The sequence below is a fragment of the Calonectris borealis genome, chromosome 14, assembly GCF_964195595.1.
Source record: "Calonectris borealis chromosome 14, bCalBor7.hap1.2, whole genome shotgun sequence".
Classification (NCBI taxonomy): Eukaryota; Metazoa; Chordata; class Aves; order Procellariiformes; family Procellariidae; genus Calonectris; species Calonectris borealis.
The window spans coordinates 16,765,449-16,786,325 of NC_134325.1; the positions used below are offsets into that span (position 1 = coordinate 16,765,449).

The following is a 20,877-nucleotide window of genomic DNA, read 5'->3' on the forward strand; positions in this document are numbered from 1 at the left end:
TTGAATTCCTTTTTGCTCTCACACTTCACATTTCCAAGCACTTACATTCACACATTAACAAAAGATTTCACACTGGTCAGTATCATGTAGGGAAGGAAAATAAAAAGCAAATTCACACAAGCAAGCCAGACAAAGAGGAATCTTCATTTGCATCTAGGCAACATAATGTTCCTTTCTGGACAGTGTTGGAACAGTGCGTACGCTGTCCAGCTATCAATCTTACTTCCATGGTATTGTCCTCTTTATCTCTGTATTGCAGCAACCTATAAAAATGCTAACATTCCTAAATATTTAGAATACCTAATTAAGCGAAATGCACATGGCTATATAATTATGACATTAAAAGGTAAATTAGCACACAAATGGGAAACATGGAACATTCAATACTTCATTTCTTACAAGAGCTGCTTTTCGAAATCCTTTACTTCACCTTAGAGGCACTGATTTACAACATGACTTAAGCTCTTAAGTGCCCAAGTTGTTTTTAAAACCAAATCTTGGGCTCCAGAATGAGAAATGTGATTTTGGGAACATTATTCTTGGTGCACACATTAGGCAACAGATCAGAAGTTTCCCCGAAAGAACTACAATTGCATTTCTAGGGAAGTCACTATACTGTCAGAAATCACCAACCATAACGCACTACTTTTAAACCACTAGTTTAAGCCAACGGCTTAAACCTTCCTTCAAACTAGTGACCTCAACACTAAATCAAGCTCATGGTTCAAATAACGTTTATTATAGCAGTGGAGGAAAACCTTTGCAGATTTCCAGCACACTGAAACATGCAATATAAAAAAAACCCCACAGAAAAACCAAAGCAAACAACTTATTTCCACCTTTACCTGGAAACTAGTTAGATACATAGAGATCCGTAGTGAACCTCTCTCCCAAAGGCCCTGGTGTATAGCAGAACAGCCACAGTTTGTAACAAAAAAAAAACAAAACAAAAAACAAAACACAAAACCCAACAAAAAAACAAAAACCACTTTGAATATAAGTTTTCATTATTGATCTTAAGTTTGAAGGACAAAAGATTTTTTTCTTTAAGTCCAAACACTGGGAACAAGCATAAAAGAAACCTGTATTTTGAAGTGCTTTTTGAAGGTGTGCCATATGAGGACACTGAATAGCAGAAGTCCACAAAAAACACAAAGGGTGTTTCCTACCACATTTTTGATAGGGAACAGACCTTATTCAGTCGCTATGAATTTCAGCCTAGCACTGGGTCTTGTCACACAGATTTCTTTATCAGGATCAATGGCAGGCAGCAATCACAACTGTGTAACAGTCATCAGCCAGCACATGAAAGAAAGGTAACAGGCCAACAGCTGAAATCCCATGGATTCCAGGCAATGGCTCATTTACACGCTGCATAGTGCATTTCCTGTCGGCCATCATCTTTATTGTGTACTTTTAAAATCAGTTATTTTATACTAAAAAACGGCAATGAATAGTAACGCTGTTTTCGACCTCTCCATATATTTGCCGATTTCCCAGCGCGCGTGCTCCTCACCTCCTTATCACCTTTCCCGCACAGTCAGCATAGTCTTTAGCTGTCTTGGCGGACTAAAGTATTTTACTCATCAGAATGATCTAGCTGGATGACTAATACAATATTTCTCCATTACTTTCACCTGAGCAGCTACCACAGTATTATTCAGGAATACAGAGTACTGTAGATTTGCACACTGACTACGTAACAGAAACTTACTGCTGCACCCAAAACAGCTCAGCTGTACTTCGAGAGCCTTGACTTGAAAGCGCGTGAACAAGAGGGATCAGGAATTGTATCAGAGTACCACATAATCAGAAACATCATCCCATCGCCCACATTGTCAAAGACACTGTTGCAAGCATAATAAATTTTTGGTTAAATAAAAGAATAGCATCGCTTAAAGAATAATTTTTCAAATGAAATAACACTTTTTTTCCCTGAAAATAACTATGTCTTGAAAAGAATATTCATGCACCTTACCATCCATTCAGATATAATTACATCCACTTTTTCCAAAGGCAGATCTACTTCTTCGATTCTTCCTTTGACTAATGTAATGATATTTCCAAGTTTATTTAATCTGCAAGTCACAACATAAACAAATTAGTTTATATTTCCAATTTATGCTGTCAAGAGAGATATACCGATGTCTGTATTTTGCATTTCTCCCCCCAGTAACAATTGTGTGGGTGGTTTTTCTTTTAACTAGTCAAGAAAGCACTGAAATGTAATATTCCTCTTCTCAGTTATATTTCAGAGGGAATGTCTCCGAGTATCCAAAAACCGCAGCAGATTAAGTGCAAGGCAAAGATGGCAGACAGTAGGTCTGTATACCTCCAATACGCTGTGCATGCACATGTGTAAGCTTCAGAAACCAGGAAAACAGAGGAGAGGACAATTTAAAATGACGCTCTTCTTTACTTAGAGTTGCTTGTTCCCGGTTCTCCTTCTCTGACCCCTGTAGCATAAGTCTATAGTGATTGGAGCCTACTCATCACACTAGGATCGCGATGGAAATTCACTTCCTTACAAAGCTGTTTTGCATGGCTTGGTTTTTTATTTAACAAAACTAGCTGCAAAGTTACTGAGAACAAACATTCCCTCTAGATCAGTATTCCACAGTTATTCCACAATAAAGGCATCCTCCCCACTGTGATTTTGGCCAAAATCATCTGCAATGTTTAGTAACTACATTAATCAGGTATTACCTCACATGCAAGTACTGGTACAACCATCATGTATAAGGAGGAAGGTACTGTGACGTGATTACAGTTTTTGAAACAAAAACGGCATGACAGTGAAATTACTAAATAAGTGAATGCTTGAAATTTAGTATTTTTCTTCTTGGCAAACCATATTAGTCTTTTTTGTACATATCATTATTACAACAGCTATCGTTACAGAGGGCAGAAAAGTATTCCCACCAAAGAAATTTATCTTTCCATTGCCGTTCTTATCTCTGCCCCTTCCTTCCCTGTCCTGATATCTTACTCTTGCATTCTGTCTGGCTTTCAATGCAGACTAGTAATCACATTAAAAATTCAATCTAAAAGACAATGGGAGAACGATCAGAATGAAGGGAGGGAAAAGAAAGGGTCAAAGGGCTACTTGAACATGTGGCCTGCTGAAAAGATCAATTAAACACTCTACACCCGACAGTCTTCTGTTAGAAGAGTAGCAGTTCATCACTAATATCATACTTAACGCTGTAAACAGAAGTAAAACCAGAAGTTCAAAGCGAGAAATAAAACGCTAAAGAGCTATCACCTACAACAATATTTTAAGAAGGACAAAAAGAGATCTAAGGATAACTTCCTAAATGACCACATAAAACGACATGATTTAAAACAAAAGAGAGGAAAAAGATTAATTCATTACATACTTGTTTTCAATTGTAAGGTATTAAAAAAAAAAAACCACAAAACCCAAACCAACCAACGTAGTTTTCACATTGTACGAAAAACTGCCGAGCTGCTTTTTAGGAAGTATGCTTCAACTTTCTATTCTAGCGTAACAGTGATGAACAACAAAAATCAAGTCATTAACTGCACTAGAAGTTTTATGTGCAGCTATTCACAGTAAGAAAAAGAGAAGGCAAGCATGTAGTTAAAAATAAGTTTACTATGTAACCTTGGGAAAAAATCATGCCACTCAGGCACTTATTCCAGTTTACTTCCACACAAGGTCTGCACTGTATCTAGCAATTAGCATGCTAGAAATGAGCCTGAATTCTGGGAGGGACAAAAGCTCTTGAGCACATACTTTAATCACAGGTGGAAGCACACCGCAGTAGTCATTTTTAAGCAACACAGAGTTGTTTAGTATTCCAATAAATATTTGTTACTCCATTACAAGTTTGTCAGCTTTATTCCTTTACGAAAAGTAGGTTTAACAAGACAAATATAAATTGTTTTGATGCGAACTGAAAGCTTTAACATGAATTGAACCTTTTATAGCAGAAGGTATCTATAAATGTGTAGCCCTAGCAATGGTTCGCTGTGTACTTCAAGTGGCAATTCATCATTCTCAAGAGTTTAAGAGTTTTGATTTGTTGTTTTTCCTAAAGGCTTGCCCTTCTCCTCACCAAAGGTAATACGTGTTGGCTGATACTTCCATCCTCCTCTACGTACAAATAACATATAAAGGACTTTCTGTGCACTTGTTGAAAGATATGAACAATCCTAACTTTGTCATCTAGTACATGAGAAATAAAACACCGTTTCATATTTGTAACCGCTCTGAAGATGTCAAGGACTCCTGGGAAAAGTTCTCTTTAGAGAATGAGTTGTTGTGCCATAAAAGCCTTTTGGTTGAAGTTGCACCTAATGCTTAACATGGTACTTTTCTTAAACAGGCATTAATTTAATAGAATAATTTTACAGCATCCAAGTGTGCGGTGTTGCATCTCCAATGTGTGAAGTGGTATCTAACCTAAAACTTTTGCCTAAACAACACTATTTCTGTACGATTTAAGCTTGCATAAAAACTGTCAATCCCAAATTCCTCAGTATCTACCTTGACTTTCTTTTCCACAGTTGCTCTTACAAAAACAACCAAAACAAAAAAACCTACACACCTCAGCTATCAACAGTACACATTTTCACCTACATTTCTCTACCTCACGCTAGGAAATTCTTTTTAAGTCTTCAGATGACATTGCTTCATTTTTACATATACTCACAGTCTCCCATAATATCCTCTATAGGTAAATTACTGGAATTTGGAGTGGATAAATGAACCATTAGATGGGTGGAAAGCTGTCTAGACCGTGAGGTTCAAGAGGTGAGAGAAGCAGTACAAAAACTAACTGGCAGCCGGGTACCAGAGGTATCCGTCCGGGTTCAATGCTTGTTCTGATACTAATTAACACCTTTATTAGTGACCTAATGGGACAGAATGCACCCTCAGCGAGTCTGTGGATAATGCTGAATTGGGGAGGGCAGTTGATATGCTAGAGGGTAGGGCTGCTATTTAGAGGGACCTCAGCCTGTAGAAACCTCAGAGATCCAGCAAAGGCAAACATGAAGACCCGCACCTCGGCTGGAATAACCCATGAAACAGTAGAGACTGGCTCCTGCTGGTTTAGCAAGCAGAACTGATTTCTTTCCCACCCTGCCCTGGTGAGGGGATGGGTGAACAAGTTGAACATAAGTCAGCAGTGTGCCCTTGTAGCAGCAGGTCAAAGAAAGCGATCTTTCCCCTCAATTTGACACTTGCAAAACTGGAGTACAGTGTCCAGTTGTGGGCTCCCAGTAGAAGACAGACCTTGACATACCAGAGCAAGTCCAGTGAAGGGGCCACCAAGATGACGGGGGGCTGAAGCACATGACATACAGGGAGAAGCTGAGAGAACTGGGTTTGTTCAGCCTTAAGAAGGGATGGTTAAGGGATGGGTTTCTGATGTCTTCCTCTGCCTAGCAGAAGGATGAAGGGAAGACAGAGCCAAGCTCTTCTCTCATATCACAGGGACTAGATCAGAGGCAACAGATACAAGCTGCAGCAATGGAAATTACAATTTGATTTTCAAAAGTCAAACAAGACACATTTTCCAGAAAATGGACTGGCAGCAGTCAGTTGGAGCCTCCGCAGCAAGGCAGCACCGGCCCTATGCTAACATTAGGAGGAAGTTCTGGGAAACATCCTACCTTAACTACCGCCCTGTTTTAATTACCTCTATCAGAGGATCAAACGACTGCACATCAAAACCTGTGTTAATTCTTCAGACAAAGGAGGACTTCAATAAAAGACAGACTGAGTGATAGGTCATCATTAACTAGTAACAGCATTTTAATAGCTTTTTACAGCAATATTTACCATACTCTTCTGGGAACTTTTCCTACCGAATTATGTCCATGGCCTGATAGACAATTTCAGATTGGTCGACTCCAATCACTTTCTTCGCACCTGCTTTGGCAGCAAACATGGACAGTATTCCAGTTCCACAGCCAACATCCAAAACCACCTGAAACGAATAAGATGTTTATTTTTACTTCCATTTATTTCCCTTGCTATAATTTTTTTTCCTTTTTTTTTTTTCTTTTTTCCTACACACATCTTTCCACATCTGTGAGATACCATATCCTAACAGAAAGAACAAACGGTAGCATCGAGTCTTACTATTACACTCAGAGATATCCAAGTCAAACTGCCATTCTAACTCCACACCCTCCATTACCTTTTACAGATAGACAACGAAGCAGACTAGCTCCAGCTGCAGATGAACTCAGTCCCACGGGAAACAATCACAAGCAATTATTTGGGCAACAATTAAAAAGTTACTTGAACAGGAGAAACAGGAAATTAGAGCCTGAACAATTTTAATCAGTGAATCACTAACAACTGAATTTAGGACTGCCACTGAAAAAACATATTGTAACGGCAGTTTCTCATTAAGAGTCTATTCAGAAACTTTATTGAGGAATCCTCTGCTAGAAACGGCCACAGTGCCTCAAAAGAGCTATGGCTCAAGATGACTAAATTTCCAAATGGTAACTGGCACAATCTTAACACCTGGAAATGTTTTCTGTCTAACAGTATTTATAATCAAAATAGGACAAAAAAAAAAATCCAGGAAGATGGGATCCCTAAGTTTTCATGAAAGAAAAATAAACTTCATCACTACACTTGAAAAAAGTACACTCAATAGCAACAAGACTCATGCAAATGCTTGGTTTTGATATCTCACCTATAGCTACTGTAGGAATACTGAAAACTTTAAAAATGCGAAGTGACTAAGAAAATAATACCAAATATATTAATTAGTAGAGTTGAACTGCCAGCGGTGTTAAACTTCATAAAGCAGAGATTTGCCAAGCAGCCTTGTTCAGGCTTCAATATCATAATAATAATAGTATCTTTCCTCTAACAGCTGGAGACTTCTCAACAGCTTAAAAAAATAACTTTTAATCTTTAGCTTTTTAAGATACCAGTTTCACATTTGACAGTTTCACAGAAACACAGAATATTTGAAGTTGAAAGGGACCTCTGGAGATCACTTACTCCAACCTCCCGCTCAAAGCGGGGTCAACTAGAGCAGGTTGCTCAGGACCACGTCCAAACAGCTTTTGAGTATCTCCAAGGATGGGGACTCCACCACCTCTCTGGACAACCTGTGCCACCGTTCAATCGCCCTCACAGTAAAATACTGTTTCCTGATCTTTCAAGGCAACTGCCTGGAGTTCAACACGTGCCCGCTGCTTCTTGTCCTGCACCTGAGCACCACTGAGAAGAGTCTGGCTCCACCTCCTATACTCCCACCGCCCCCAGGCATTTATACACACTGGTAAGATCCTTCCTGAACCTTCTCTCCTCCAGACAAAACAACCCCAGCTCTTTCAGCCTCTCCCTCTATCACAGATGCTCCAGGCCCTTCATCACCTTTGCGGTCTTTCACTGGACTCGCTCCAGTACGTTCATCTCGCTCCTGCACTGGGGAACCCAGCACTGGGCACAGCGCTCCAGAAGTCATCTCCCTGGGGTACAAGAGAAGGTTCACCTCTCTTGACCTGCTGGGGACAAGTCGTCTTCCTAATGCAGCCCAGGAGGCTGGCTGGCTGCCTTTCCCATAAGGGGGTGTGTTGCTGCCTCACCGTCAACTTGGTGTGGACCAGGACCCCCAAATTCTTTTCTGCAAAGCTGCTTTCCAGCCAGTTGGCCCCCAGCCTCTGTTGATGCGTGGGGTTGTTCTGCCCTCCCCTCTGCAGGATTTTGCATTGCCCTTTGATGGTCCCAAGCCCTTTGCACAGGACCTCAGTTGGCCCATTTCTCCAGCCGATGGAGGTCCTTCTGAATGGCAGCACAATCACGTAGTGTATCAAGCACCCTTCCCAGTTTTGCATCATCTGCAAATTTGCTCAGGGTGCCTTCTATTGCATTGGTGAGATCATCAGCCGTCTTATTGTTGACTTCTACCTAATATAGTTAAGCTTTACTAATCATCTTTAAAATTAAGCACTAAACCCAAAAAAGTTCTGAAATCTGAAAATCAAAAAAGTTTCCTAAACACTATGTACAGTCACTTGTATCATGCCCAGCATTTAAACACTGATAGAATCAGAACTGTAAAGACAGACTTCCTTTCCCATAGAACAAACAAAAACAAAAGAGGAAGCACAACTTATAAAACACTTCTAAAATAACAGGAACATTGAGTCAGAATTACTAGTCATAAAAATAATTTATTAGAAAGGAAAAGTAACTTATTTCACTGTCTCTCCTTAGCACAGCATCCAGTGTTGTAAAAGCTGTCCTCACAGCTTTCATGACATTAAATTTTCTTCCAAAGGAGGCATCAAATCACTCAGTAATCAATCCCACACTTGAGAATTACAACCCCATTTTACAAGACATTTCAAGGCAATAATGCACCCTACTGAGAAACTTTCTGGTTTATGAACATTCTTGTTTTGGCAGAACAAAAACTTGCATCTGCACTTTTAAATTTCAGCTGACAAACAGAATCAAAGTACTTGAATGCTCTGCACTTTAGGTCTGCTTGCCTTGCCTTGCATACTATTCTATACATTTTGATGATGGATACAGAATGATGATTCTGAAGCCACCACAAATAAAATTAGCCTGGGAAGCAATGACCGAAGAGTTGACTGCTACCTGTCTTCATATAGCAACTTACAACCTGGAATCAGACTAGAAAACATTAGCGTGATTAATTTTTTACAGCATCTCGTGCAGAGGCTGGCCACAGAAGCTGCAGACAGAGGTACTTGTTCCACTTGGAACTCTTTGCAGCTATGTTCCAATAGGAGTCAATTCTACAACTCATTCACAAGTTACATGCGAGTATGTAATGGCTACAGAAATCCCTAGGCTGAAGTCTTCTGGAGAAAGGAATAGAAAGTAAAAAATCAATATTCTTGCAGCTGCTGAAATCTTACGCCCCCTAACATCATCTATTCCAACACTTTACCCGTGGTAGTTAACACAATTGCTGAGCCATGAAAGCTGGAAGTCAGAGCCAAAAATAAACCTCTGTGAAAGAATGATCTTGATGTACAGTTGCATGAAAGAGAGCAATCACCACAAATTGGAAAAAAATCAAAACAGACACCACTTTGGACAGCTGCCCTGGTCACTTAAAAACCCAGATGGAATTCATCTAGCTTTAGGCAGGGGATGGGGGTGGAGAAAAAGGCACATGAGAGAAAATATACAAGCTGGAACACATCTGAGGAATGGAAAGACAAGCAGAATGATCACCGATTAGCCTAAGGACAAGAGTCTACAGCTAACGCATTCTTGCGGTGATCACATATGGCCTCGCACCAGAGATCTGGAGCAGCTGGACTGGCCATTTGACTATACCATAATGTACTGCAGCATCACATCCTCCTCTGCAGTCTAATCAGAACTGATATTCTACTTCTAGCAACAGAAAAAAACTACTTCAAATTCAAAAAACAAGGAGGTCAGGTAATTTGGCCAATTCATGCCATCAATGAACTTCTAGTAGGAACAATGTTTAAAATCTCATTTTTTCCCCTCAGTATGGCATTGATGCCTGCCTCAGACTTCTATTCTACAACAACAACTAAGCATGGCAGTAGTGCTTTTCTAACCAATTATTTTTCCACCAAAAAATACTCTCGCTGTAAAATGGATCACATTTCCTTTTACTGAGTAAGGTCACCTTAACTACTCCTGCTCGGTAATCTAAATTGTCCTATTCTCATCTCAAGTACATCTGACAGGTTGAAATAAAGGCGGCAAGCAGGATTCATTCAAGTTTTAATAATTTCTTTTGAAAGCTGAGAGCGAACAAACAAATCGACTGGTTCTGAATAAAGTATGCATAATAAACAAACCTAGATATTCTGTTTTCATCTGTTACCATGCAATCACACCTCTTTGGGATACTGCAGATTTGCATCAAAAGCCAGTACGATCAGTTAAGCTCTTTCAACAAGCTCCTCCCAACCGGCCTCACAGGTGTCCTTTCAGAAACAACAAAAAGCATCACTATTTATTTTCTAGGGAGGAATACCATATGGGAGTTCTAGGAAATACGGTATCAGACTTCTACTCATTTATTTTGAAAACTGTAATCAAACATTAATGGAAAACAAGCCTATTTCCTCAAGTTGGAAGTTTCACTCATTCATATGGTTCTGAGAGCATCATATGATACATAAATTAAGCAAATTATCTTCACATTTCCTTCAGCAGAAGCCTGATGCCACTTCAAAGCTAGATCTCTGAAAAACATCACATATATAACAGCATACCAAGTGAAAGCTGCATTTAGTCAGACACAGAAGTTAAGTGGGGCACTGGGCACCTCGCTGGAAGCTGTTGGGAACTCAAAGCAATTGAGTTCAATTGTCTTTCCATTCCTCTTTCTTTCCATTCAGCCTCAACACACTGTGATGGGTTTGGATACACTATGAATTTGAGGTAATCCCGATCAAAAAACTGCTGTAAAAACACTGAGTTCAGAAACCAGTTTGTAGATGTCATGATAATAGACAAGCTTTTCTTTAAAAGTTGAACGCTTTCACGTGAAGTAAAAACACAGATTAAGCACGCACATTTTCTAGCTGATTCCTGAGCAAGTGCATCCACAGCTGGGGTTGAAACAACATTGTCTAGAACAGTTCACCCACATTTTGTTTCAAATGTTACCAATACGTCCATACAACAGAGGAGAAATACAAGCAGTCCTGAAAAATTACTGTTCCACTAGGACATACATTCCATGTAACTCAAGATCAGTCTTAGCCTGTGAAAACCTGCAGTTATCAATTTTAGGGGCATCTGCGAAACCAAATTTCTCCCAAGAAAGTTTTCGTTCCTTGATTCATCTTTCTGCTTTGTTGGATGAGCTGCCCAGCTATGCAGTCACCTGCATCTTTTAGGTAGCTGGCAGCATAATGTTTCTACAACACTTTTGCTTTTTCTCTCATTGTAACTAAAAAGCTTAGAAATGCCTAGTAGAAACAGGCTTGTGACGTGGATTGAAGCAAAAAGGAAGAAAACTCTTTTCCTACTATTTTTCTGCTGTAGTTGCCAAAAGAAAAATGAGGTAAGACATACAAAGAGCGTGCACTATCTACCTTGAAAAATCTCCCGCCTAGGACAAAACCCTAGCTAGCACAATTTCCAATTGAGGAACTATCAGATGAGTGCACTTTTATTACTTCCACAACTATTCTAAAGCCTTGTATTATCACTTATTAACAAAGTCTGAATCAAAACCAAAATAAAAATCAACAGTGATTGCCTTCCATAAACCTAGACATCCTGGTTTCACATCAAGAAATATCCATACACAGCCTAAGAATGGTAAGCATTAAGTAGAGGAAAGCTAATCCAGAATAGAAGGCTGCACAGCATAACTCAGAACACAACATCAGAAACAGCCAGCACAAATACAGAAGGCAACAAGAGGATCATAACTGTGCAGAGGTCATAACCACAGTAAAATCATAAACAAAAGCCAGTGCCATCTCTCCTCACTGCAAGGGAAAGACTAGTTCCTGGTTCTAAGTCCCTTAATAATAACCTAGTCTGGAGACACTAAACAGCACTAATTCACTAAGTCAGCTGCATATGAATTCTTCCCAGTTCTAATTACATGGTGCTTCTAGAATGTTTTTACTGTATCAGGCACAAATTGAAAGTCACTTAAATTCTGGTAAAGAGGCCCTCTGAGATAGATTCCACGTAATATACCGGACAAGAAAGACTCAACTTAACCCCGCCAACATAATTAATGCACATCCCGACATGGCACACAGAACAATGACAATAGCAATGAGCACTTCTGTTATCAGCACTTTGCACCCTCCAGCAGTTGAACAGCACTCTGCCACCTAATAAAGCCAGAGTACAGTAAATCAAATCTTGTCAGTGCGATACTTCATTCCCAAAGCTACAAAGTAGCCAACTCGAAGGATTTCTACCACTTGAGAAAAAATAAAGTGCAGAAATTATTGTATTTTTTGAGCTGTTTTACCTACCTTGTCCTTGAAGATATGTGGGTTTTGATAGATGAAGTCACGATAGCTTTCTGTACGCACTTTATCCTATGATTTAAAGAACAAAAACAACGTTCGCTTTTTCTACTTATGTACAGCATATTGTTCAAAAATGCTGAGAAATTTGCTTTTTAACTTGGCCTAAAGATGTTTTGTGGCTCCTGTACTTATAAGGGCTCTGCAATCACGGCACTTTCCATACTGTATTCTTTCAGAATTTAATGTCTTTGCAAATGAAGCCAGCTGAGCCTCTGGAGGAAAAATAAGAAATTAGCTTACACTTTTCTGACCTGCTGCATTTTATTTTGGATGTTTCAAAGTTCCTAATACCTCTTCACCGCTTTCCAGGAACAGCAGTAATAGAGGAGCAATACTGCATCAACTTTACCTAACAACCTTCTATACAATGGTAAAAAATTGAGTCACGAGCTCATAAAACGTTTCATGTAATTTTTTTCTCTGACACTCCTGTGACACAGATACCTTAAAAAAAAATTTATGGATCAGATTAACCTTTTCTATTTCTGAACAAACTGCAAATTTGCAAACCTGATGACAAACCAGTAATTGAAGCTGTACAGCTCATTCTATGAAAGCCCAATATAATAAATGAACAAACTTAACTGTAATACAACATGACCTGAGAAGCTGGAATGTTTTCAAGCATATAATTAAACATTTACAGTATCTTCGTATATGAAAGCTAGTAGTATAGCTTAATCTCCCAGCAAGATAATATATTAAAACATTGATTCTCTTAATATGCATCAGCAGGTACACAAATTGACAGCCAAGTATAGGTTTTGGAATTGCTGTTGCAGTTCAAGCGTTAGAGCAAAGTAAAAGAAAAATTTTAAGCAATTTTTATCTAGTAAAGACAAGTCTACAAATAATACTGAAGTATAAAATCCAATTGCTTATATTCAAGTTAACATTTTCCTACTATGGCAGATAAGAATTTTTAGAAACAATACAGAAACTAAAGAAATTTTCTCTGGTGAGAAAGAACACAGTCTATTTTATCAGGAAAAAAAAAAGATCAAAAAACAGAGACTGAGAACAAAAGATGTTCATAAAAATTCTGGAGATAAAACAAATTATTTTGAGGCTTGAAAATCCTAAAATCCAGTTTTAAGTTTAGGAGGATTATCACATACACACAGAGCCCAAAGAAACAGTTAGGGATGATTTTAGAAAATTGTACTTTAAAATTATACGTTATTAACATGAATAAAAAATATTGGGATCCTTTAAAATCATATTGGTTTACTATGACATTATATTCAGAGCAACTATTTTTAGTACTTCATCTCTATTGCAGTATATAATAAGATTTGCTGAAACGACCAAAAAAGTTTAAAAAAAAAAATCGGAAGGTTCAACATCAATCGAGAAAGCAGCCAGCTGGAAAGCTTTCAGCCTTACATCCTGCTCACTCACATTGCCTCAGCACTGCCCCAACTTAATCAATACAATTCTAGCTGCTGTCTCTACTATATGCACCGCTGCTCGAGTGAGCCACAGTCATTCACTTCAGGTCTCTCTATTCATCAATTCCATTCTCCCACTCGCCATTTCAATGTAATGCTTTGTTTTGTTTTTAAATAAAATGGTAAGGAAATTTCTTAAGATGAGTCAAGAAATTATCTCGAAAAAAAATAGAACAAGGGAAACACTAGCCATTTGGCCAGTGTGAACTAACAACACTTCCCCCATCTCTGAAGTATTTGCAACAAAAAAGCCAAACTGAAACTGCATCCTGCCACTAACAGGCATAAGAAAAAAAAAGATTTCAAAACTGAACAGTGTCAGAAACAGAATTAAAATTCAGACAGCAAGACTCCTTTCGTAAAAATTTCAATGTAGCAAGCCACTGTATTTACTATATAAAAAAGGTAGACATAAAAAAAATTAAAATCAAAGTGAATGCCCAGCACATCAGAAAAAATTCAATGCACGTGATAAAAATCAATTGCTTTCCTATGTTTAGGAAAGTCAAATGTCTTCTTAAAAGCATTCTGACAAACATTCCCTGAAACCAATAAAATACGATTTTGTACGAATCGCCTTGTGCAGAGATGCACAATTATTATAAACTTTATTAGCAAACAGAAAGGCTTCCTCATCCAATAGCCTATAACATCTCAGATGACACCTTTATACAACTGCAATACCAAACTTTTATCATTTTTATTTATCTTCAAGACTTTAAAAGTATTTCTCTAGACTACACATTTTGGAAAATATTATTCTACCTCTGCAGAAATCTCTGTGCTTCTGTAAAATCCACCCCCTCCCTAAAATAAACCTCATGCTTATACTATTTCTAGCACAGATTCATGTGTATTTCTACATTGGGGCCACTCAATGATACACAAAGCAGAAAACTTTATATGCTACCTGTACGGACAAAGTCACTTCACAGCTCTCTATTCTATCTCTACATTAGGCAGGAATTTTATTTATTTCTGTCTTAAAATGATAAAACTGTTTCTGACTTTCACAACAATGATACTTCCTCTGAAAGGAAGCATTAAGAGATTTTGATTTTCATGTCAATTATAAGTTGTTGGGTTTTGTGTTTGGTTTTTCTTAAAGTTAAAAGGGCATACACAGATTTGCCTTCAAAGAGCTTTAAGCCTTAATTATTTTATCTTTATCATATAAAAGGAGCATACAAATTTTTCCAGCTGTTCAATGTCACGTCATCAATACACTGCACTGTGCACAAATGCCAACAATTTCTGTCTACCTAACGCAATAGGAAACCACAACATTTGAGAAGTGGGTTTGCCTGACAAATTTCAATTGTTAACAAAATATAAACCAAAGAAATATATTCACTGTCTGTACCATGTTCTATCCTTTATCTTTTAAGCACCCAGGAAAAAGCTGCTTTGGGCAAGGTAAGGTTGTGGTACAGATATTGTAAAGTATCTTCAAGTATATCTGTAGAGTAAATGATTTTATGTTTCTAATGCTTCCCGTAGAGTAAGCAGAATTTATACGAAAGAAATGCAACCGGAAAAAGATCTCTGAACCCAACTCCTAGGAAAAAACTATCATGTATAGAAAGGGTTAAAAATGCAGTTGCTCTGCAGTATACTTATGGGCACACAGCCCACTTCATTCCAGCTTTCCTCTTTAGCCCTACTAGGATGCAGCTGAGATGACTTTCTAACCTTTAGCATCTCTTCGTGTATCCCATAATGCCCATAGGAGCTGAAGTAAACACCATCCTCATCCTCCTGAAGGTCTGCAATGGCGCTGGATGACGAGCTGCTCCTGACATCTGCGTTCATCACAAAATCCTGCGCAAATTGCCTGTAATCAATTTGAAATATACCCTTGAGACATGTTTATGGGACCATGAAGAGGAGGCGGGGGTAGGGGGGGAGAAGGGGCTTGGACGAGATGAGGAGCCCAGCCTGCCCAGGGGCTCCGACAACAATGGCACCGGCTCTGAGCGTGCACAACCTCCCTCTGCCGGCTCCTCAGGCTGCTGCGCCGCCCGTCTCCGTCCACCACCCTCCTGCCACGACTACTTTCTGCTTTCAGCCGGCAAGCATCAGCAGTGAAACATTCGGACTTCATTTCTAAGGAGGAATTATCTGTTTGGCGCTCGCTGGTACAACAGCTCGTACCACGGTGGTCCAACGGGCATTTTAAGCCGTGAAACACAGATACGGACTCAACGCAACAAACAACGCTTAAGAGCTATAAATCATACATCACTGCATGACTAGCGGAAGGTTGAAGAAAGCACTTTAAAACCGAAGCACTTGGGTGGAAACAAGAGCTTAAAATTAAATTTATTTTAATTTCACTTTTATTCACATGCTGCTACTTATTTTTCCTCCTCCATGGCCTTGCATTCTAATACGCATGTTCTCTTCTCATTTCTCAAAGCAGTTTTGATGACAAAATACACAAATCAAGGGTTTTATCATGAAAACACAATTAAAAGTTGACAAGCGAGCAGCTCGTACTATACCCACAATGAAGTAAGAAAGCAAACATGCCTCACCCGGACAGTATTCCTCCCAGGTCTCCAGTCCAACATCTACAAAACTTGCATCCTAGACCACTCTAAAGCAGCCAAAGCTCACCTTCAACAGTGGTTATATTTTCTTAAACAGGAACTTAATGTATAGAAGCTGTAGGTAACATCTCATTACCAGTACCATCCTTACAGAACAACAAAACCAAAAATTCTATTTCAGTCCTGACATGTCAAACACTTCTGTGCTTAACCAGTTTGGATAGGAAGAAAAGGCAGTAAGGGAATTCGTAGTAAAAGTTGGCCAGTATCAGAAATTTCCTACGCTTGCTTTCCATACAGGTAAGATCCAGATCTTATTTTTAATATTGCTCTTTACCATGGCAGTTTGCATTTGCCTTACTTTTAGATAAATATCAAAATGATAAAAATAGAAACTTTTAAAAAATAGATTCTATGACACACAATTAAGTATAATTAGCATTTTGTAAGATTTAAACCTGACTTGAAATTCAAAATTATTTAAAATTGATTCAGCCAATAGTTCCTCCAGCCTATGCATGCAACACAAGTACCAAACAAACTCTAGAGACAGAGCTGCCCTCCTAGCTTTTTAATCAAGAAAAAAGAAGATAAGTAAAACCAAAAGCCATCATCTCTAAACAGGGGAGAGATTAAAAAATTCAGGATATACAAGCCATGCTCTTAAAACTCTGAGTTACATCAAATGCTAGCAGTGACTTGATTTATAGAACGGTTACCGTTTGTGGGGGAAACAAAAGGTCACCAGGCCTCCAGCTACCTGTCCCTGCTTTGTACCCTTTCAATTCGCCTAATGCTACAAGTCGAGCAAACTTGGAAAAACATTTCCGCAGAAATTACTTTACACTAAACTAGTGAGTGTCCTCATACTATTATTCCCAGGCTCAGATGACAAAAATCTCCAGGGAGCTGCATGACTGATCCTGAACAGGCAGTCATTAAAAAACCTAAAATACTTTTTCCACATCTCAGAGAGCAAGACCTGCATAATGCAATCATGTTGCAACTGAAAGAAGTTACAGTTACTTAGACTCCCAAGAAGCCTCTGTAGATAGGTATAGCATGAGAAAGCTCCCGGAACTAGCTTTTTTTACTCCAGAAGTTGAAGTCAGCCAACCAGGCTGCTAAATACCAGTATAAACCTATTTCCATGACAGAAAACAATAGAAAAACAGGTTACTGTAAATTAAGGTCCTGTACACTACCCTTGCTCCACATCAGACTTCCAAGCTATCTTTATTTCACAGAGGTTTACCCGGAAGGAAACATCTGCAGATGGTCTCTTTCAGTGGAGTCACCTCCAGCATGGATCAGTATCGCTATGAATTACAGCACGCAGACTACTGCAATGCAACTGGTTCATCCGTCTATAATTTAAAACTGCGCTGCTTCATCAGATCTACGTCTGGCTATTTTTGCTGCCAGCCGTTTCCTACATTGACAAAGAAAAATTAAAGGCTCCCTTTTACTACAGCGGATGATTTGATATACTAACCTTGAAAAGAAATCTATAAGCCTGATTGAAGTTTAGAGAGCTGAAAAGAAATTGCAACTCATGACCTGAAAAGGTTTTTCTTTCTTTTAAACGAAAAAGAAGGGAACGAGAGTAAGACAAGACAACACGTAGAAAAAAAAACAAGTTTTCCTAGTACAGTGACAAACTTCTTTCATTCTTGTTGTTTACGATGAATTAATGCATAATGTACATAAAGATATCAGAAAAGTGCTGTACGCTATGAAGTACGATTTGCAAAAGTTAAACCCAGCTGAAGACAAAACTGTTCATTTTTGACGTGTAATTGTTCACAGCTGATTTGAATACATGAATTTATTTTGGAATACTTTGTTACTAATAACATCAAGTGTGTACTCTCAAACATACAATGAACCCTCAAATGTATTTTACAAAACAAGGTTTTTGCCGCTTTATTTTTCCACAAAAGAACATGAATTATTTTTCCAAGCCTCTGAAATACAGTTTCAGTTCTTCAGAGCCCAATCAGTGTGATCTTGAAATGACATGTTTGCGCAGGATTTAATTCTGTGTGACCCCAAAAGAAGTTTATATTCCCATTTTATCCATGAGCATCATCAATGCATATTTTGAAGACCTGAAGATTTACAAACAGCATGTACAGCTACGGGGATGTCCCGATTCTTGATTGCGATGCATCGTATATTCTTACCAACAGAACCCATACCTGAGACTGAAAATAAAAGTAGCTGAAAAGTTTGTTTATTAATTTCACTGAGGGTTTCTCCAAACTGTAACTGGATTCTACTACTAACAATCATTGTTTGGAGCCATCCCTGAAAATGTTGAGAGTCCCGTATTTAATCTGTCAATACCACCCTCTTCTCCATTGTGTACATCTTCAATGTTTAAATTCTAAATATCTAAAGGACTAACGGCAAAGTGTCTAAAAAACAAAGAGTGGTCTGAAGCAATACACATGCTTCTGGGCCACATGCTATTTAGCTTTCCTAATATAGCTTTCCAAAGTATGCTACTTTGCTTTTTCAGGTTTTGTGCAGTTTTTACTAATCATCGACAAGGTAAAAGTCAAACGTACAGTCCCGACACAAGTCATGAGTTTTATTCCATAGTTATGTTCTACCACTTCTTTGAATTTCTATTGGTCTTTAAACATGAACATCTCATTTCACCTCACGTAAAACACATTAAATTAAAAAACCCCAAAAGTTCAGTTCAAACACTTACTTCATTTTTTGAAGATCATCTTGTGCTCTAGCCAAGGCTGCTTCTGCGAGTCTTGCTCTGTGTTCTGCATGTTTTAATTGTTCAAGGAGCACCATGGTATCATTTAAACCATTAGAGGGCAAAATGTTTGCAGGTTCACAAAGATCTTCAATATCTGATGAAATGGGGAGAAAAAAAAAAACCACCTACTAGTCACATGTTGCTTCAAGCAGCTCATAAACATATGATGTTTTCAGTGTTGGTATTCTTGTCTTTGGATGATTTGTAAAAGTAGTCTGTTTTACAAGAAGCATCACTGAATTTGATAGGACTAACCGCAGAACACAATACTACTCGGTAAAAACAAGTACGCTAGAAGCAAGCTCTAAGTTAATAAAGCAAATAAATCCAGAATTCAGGCTTCTTTAAATACCAGTGTTTGATTATTGATAAAAGAGACATTAGCTTTAGACTGTAATTAAGTTAATTACAGTCCTATCCTCTATTTTTCCAGTTACGTTATTCTGAGGGCAAAAGGGCTGTTAATGGTAATGGTAAAAGGTAAGAATGTATATAAATTTCAAATTTCTTAATAATTAGACAGTAACTCAATTTTCAAACCAATTCCTTGGGCTTTTATAAAGCTTATGAACACACAAAACTCAAGAGCACAAGCAGAACGAATCTAGATGTAACACTGCTTTTTAACTACCAGAACTCAGACTCAGTACTAGGCCCCATTCACCTCTTGCTAAATTCAGCTGGTGATTTCAACAGATGTCAGTGGATTAAAAAATGGTACTACTGTGTTTTTGGATATAGTAAGAAGTTACTGCCAGCTTATTAGGCAAAAGACTTCATTAAAAAAAACTTCTATCTATTCCTTTTAATCGTGGAAGACTGACTATTTGGCCCATAGGACCGAAACAAAGCACAGATACTTAAAATAAGATTTCAGAGGTTCAGATCACTCCCATAACCCTTTAGTAACTGCAACGGCACCTCAAAGCATCTCAAAAGTCTACAGCTTAGCCAAAGAGCACACATTAGGCAAGAGCCGATACAATGAAACGTGAAATCCCTGAAGTAACCAACCAAAGTCCTCGACCACGCATTACCTCTGCCATCATGCAGCAGGGCTCGCTTAGGAAAGGGCATACCTGCATTCCAGACTGTACGAAGACAACAAAATCCACTAGCCCTAAGTACCTTATGGTTTAGGTGAAAGAAAGATGTACAATCAAGTGCAAAATAGGAAGAGAGTGGGAGGATCATGGGCTGCAAAAATAAGTTCAAAAGCCAAACTGAATTCTCTCAAGACCATCTGATGAACTGTCATGAGAGAGAAACTAAGGCTACTTGTACCGATTGCTAGAACCGCTGAAGAACCAGAACTCTTCTATGCAACTGCAGTATCTTACACTGGGCTGGTCCAAAATAGAACCTGTATAAAAGATGAAGGTATTTTCAACAAGGCAAATTAATGCTCCTTACTCATAATAGTATATGTCTTTGAATGAATGCATCTGATTTTAAATACCCTACATTCAGAAGCTTTAAAAGCTTCACGAATGTTCCCATGAAGCTGGAGTGCCTCTTTGACCTTCTTAATTACTACATACAGCATCTCCACTAAGAACATCGTATCTACAATAAGTGAATGCAGATAATAAAACAGGGCTATGGAACTCTCAGTCATTAAAAACCAACATATAACGTATGGTAAAAATTTCAGAGCGTGACTTAATGTCATGACTTCAGCTATTACATGGACTTTCTCCCGTACTGAGTAACAGTGATGATGCTTCGTAAGACAGGAACTCTGCCGATACCGCATTTACCCCACAACACAGTACAGTCATACTGAAACGTATTTATTTACCAAACTGAAGTAGGAGATCATCTTCTAGCTCTGGTTTCAAATATTCCTCTCCTTCCCAAGGCAGTGGGCTGCTAAGTGAACTCAAATATGTTGCTGTTGGTTTCTAGACAGAAGGAGAAGAGCATGTAAGCTAAGTTTCTTTGAAAACACCAGCACTTCAATTTCATTCAAGAAAATAAGGCAAAGATCTGTTCTTCCACCCATTAAAATAAATAGGATATTATTAAAGTAGCTTTTAGGAAAGGCTGAGAAAGATACTAC

At 38.5% G+C, this 20,877-nt stretch overlaps 1 protein-coding gene across 6 annotated transcripts in view; it reads right to left on the bottom strand.

Annotated features, from left to right (window-relative positions):
• PRMT3 (protein arginine methyltransferase 3) overlaps positions 1 to 20,877 on the bottom strand; it is a 64,500-nt gene that overhangs the window by 40,018 nt on the left and 3,605 nt on the right. For 5 of the 6 annotated variants that reach the window (XM_075163310.1, XM_075163309.1, XM_075163313.1 and 2 more), the window contains 6 exons: positions 20,617 to 20,719; positions 18,756 to 18,909; positions 15,174 to 15,315; positions 11,974 to 12,039; positions 5,839 to 5,960; positions 1,979 to 2,078 (listed from right to left, as the gene is read on the bottom strand). In XM_075163310.1, the coding sequence (XP_075019411.1) occupies positions 1,979 to 2,078; positions 5,839 to 5,960; positions 11,974 to 12,039; positions 15,174 to 15,315; positions 18,756 to 18,909; positions 20,617 to 20,719 (687 nt within the window). The remainder of the gene's footprint in view (positions 1 to 1,978; positions 2,079 to 5,838; positions 5,961 to 11,973; positions 12,040 to 15,173; positions 15,316 to 18,755; positions 18,910 to 20,616; positions 20,720 to 20,877) is intronic. The other variant, XM_075163311.1, reaches the window with a different exon arrangement.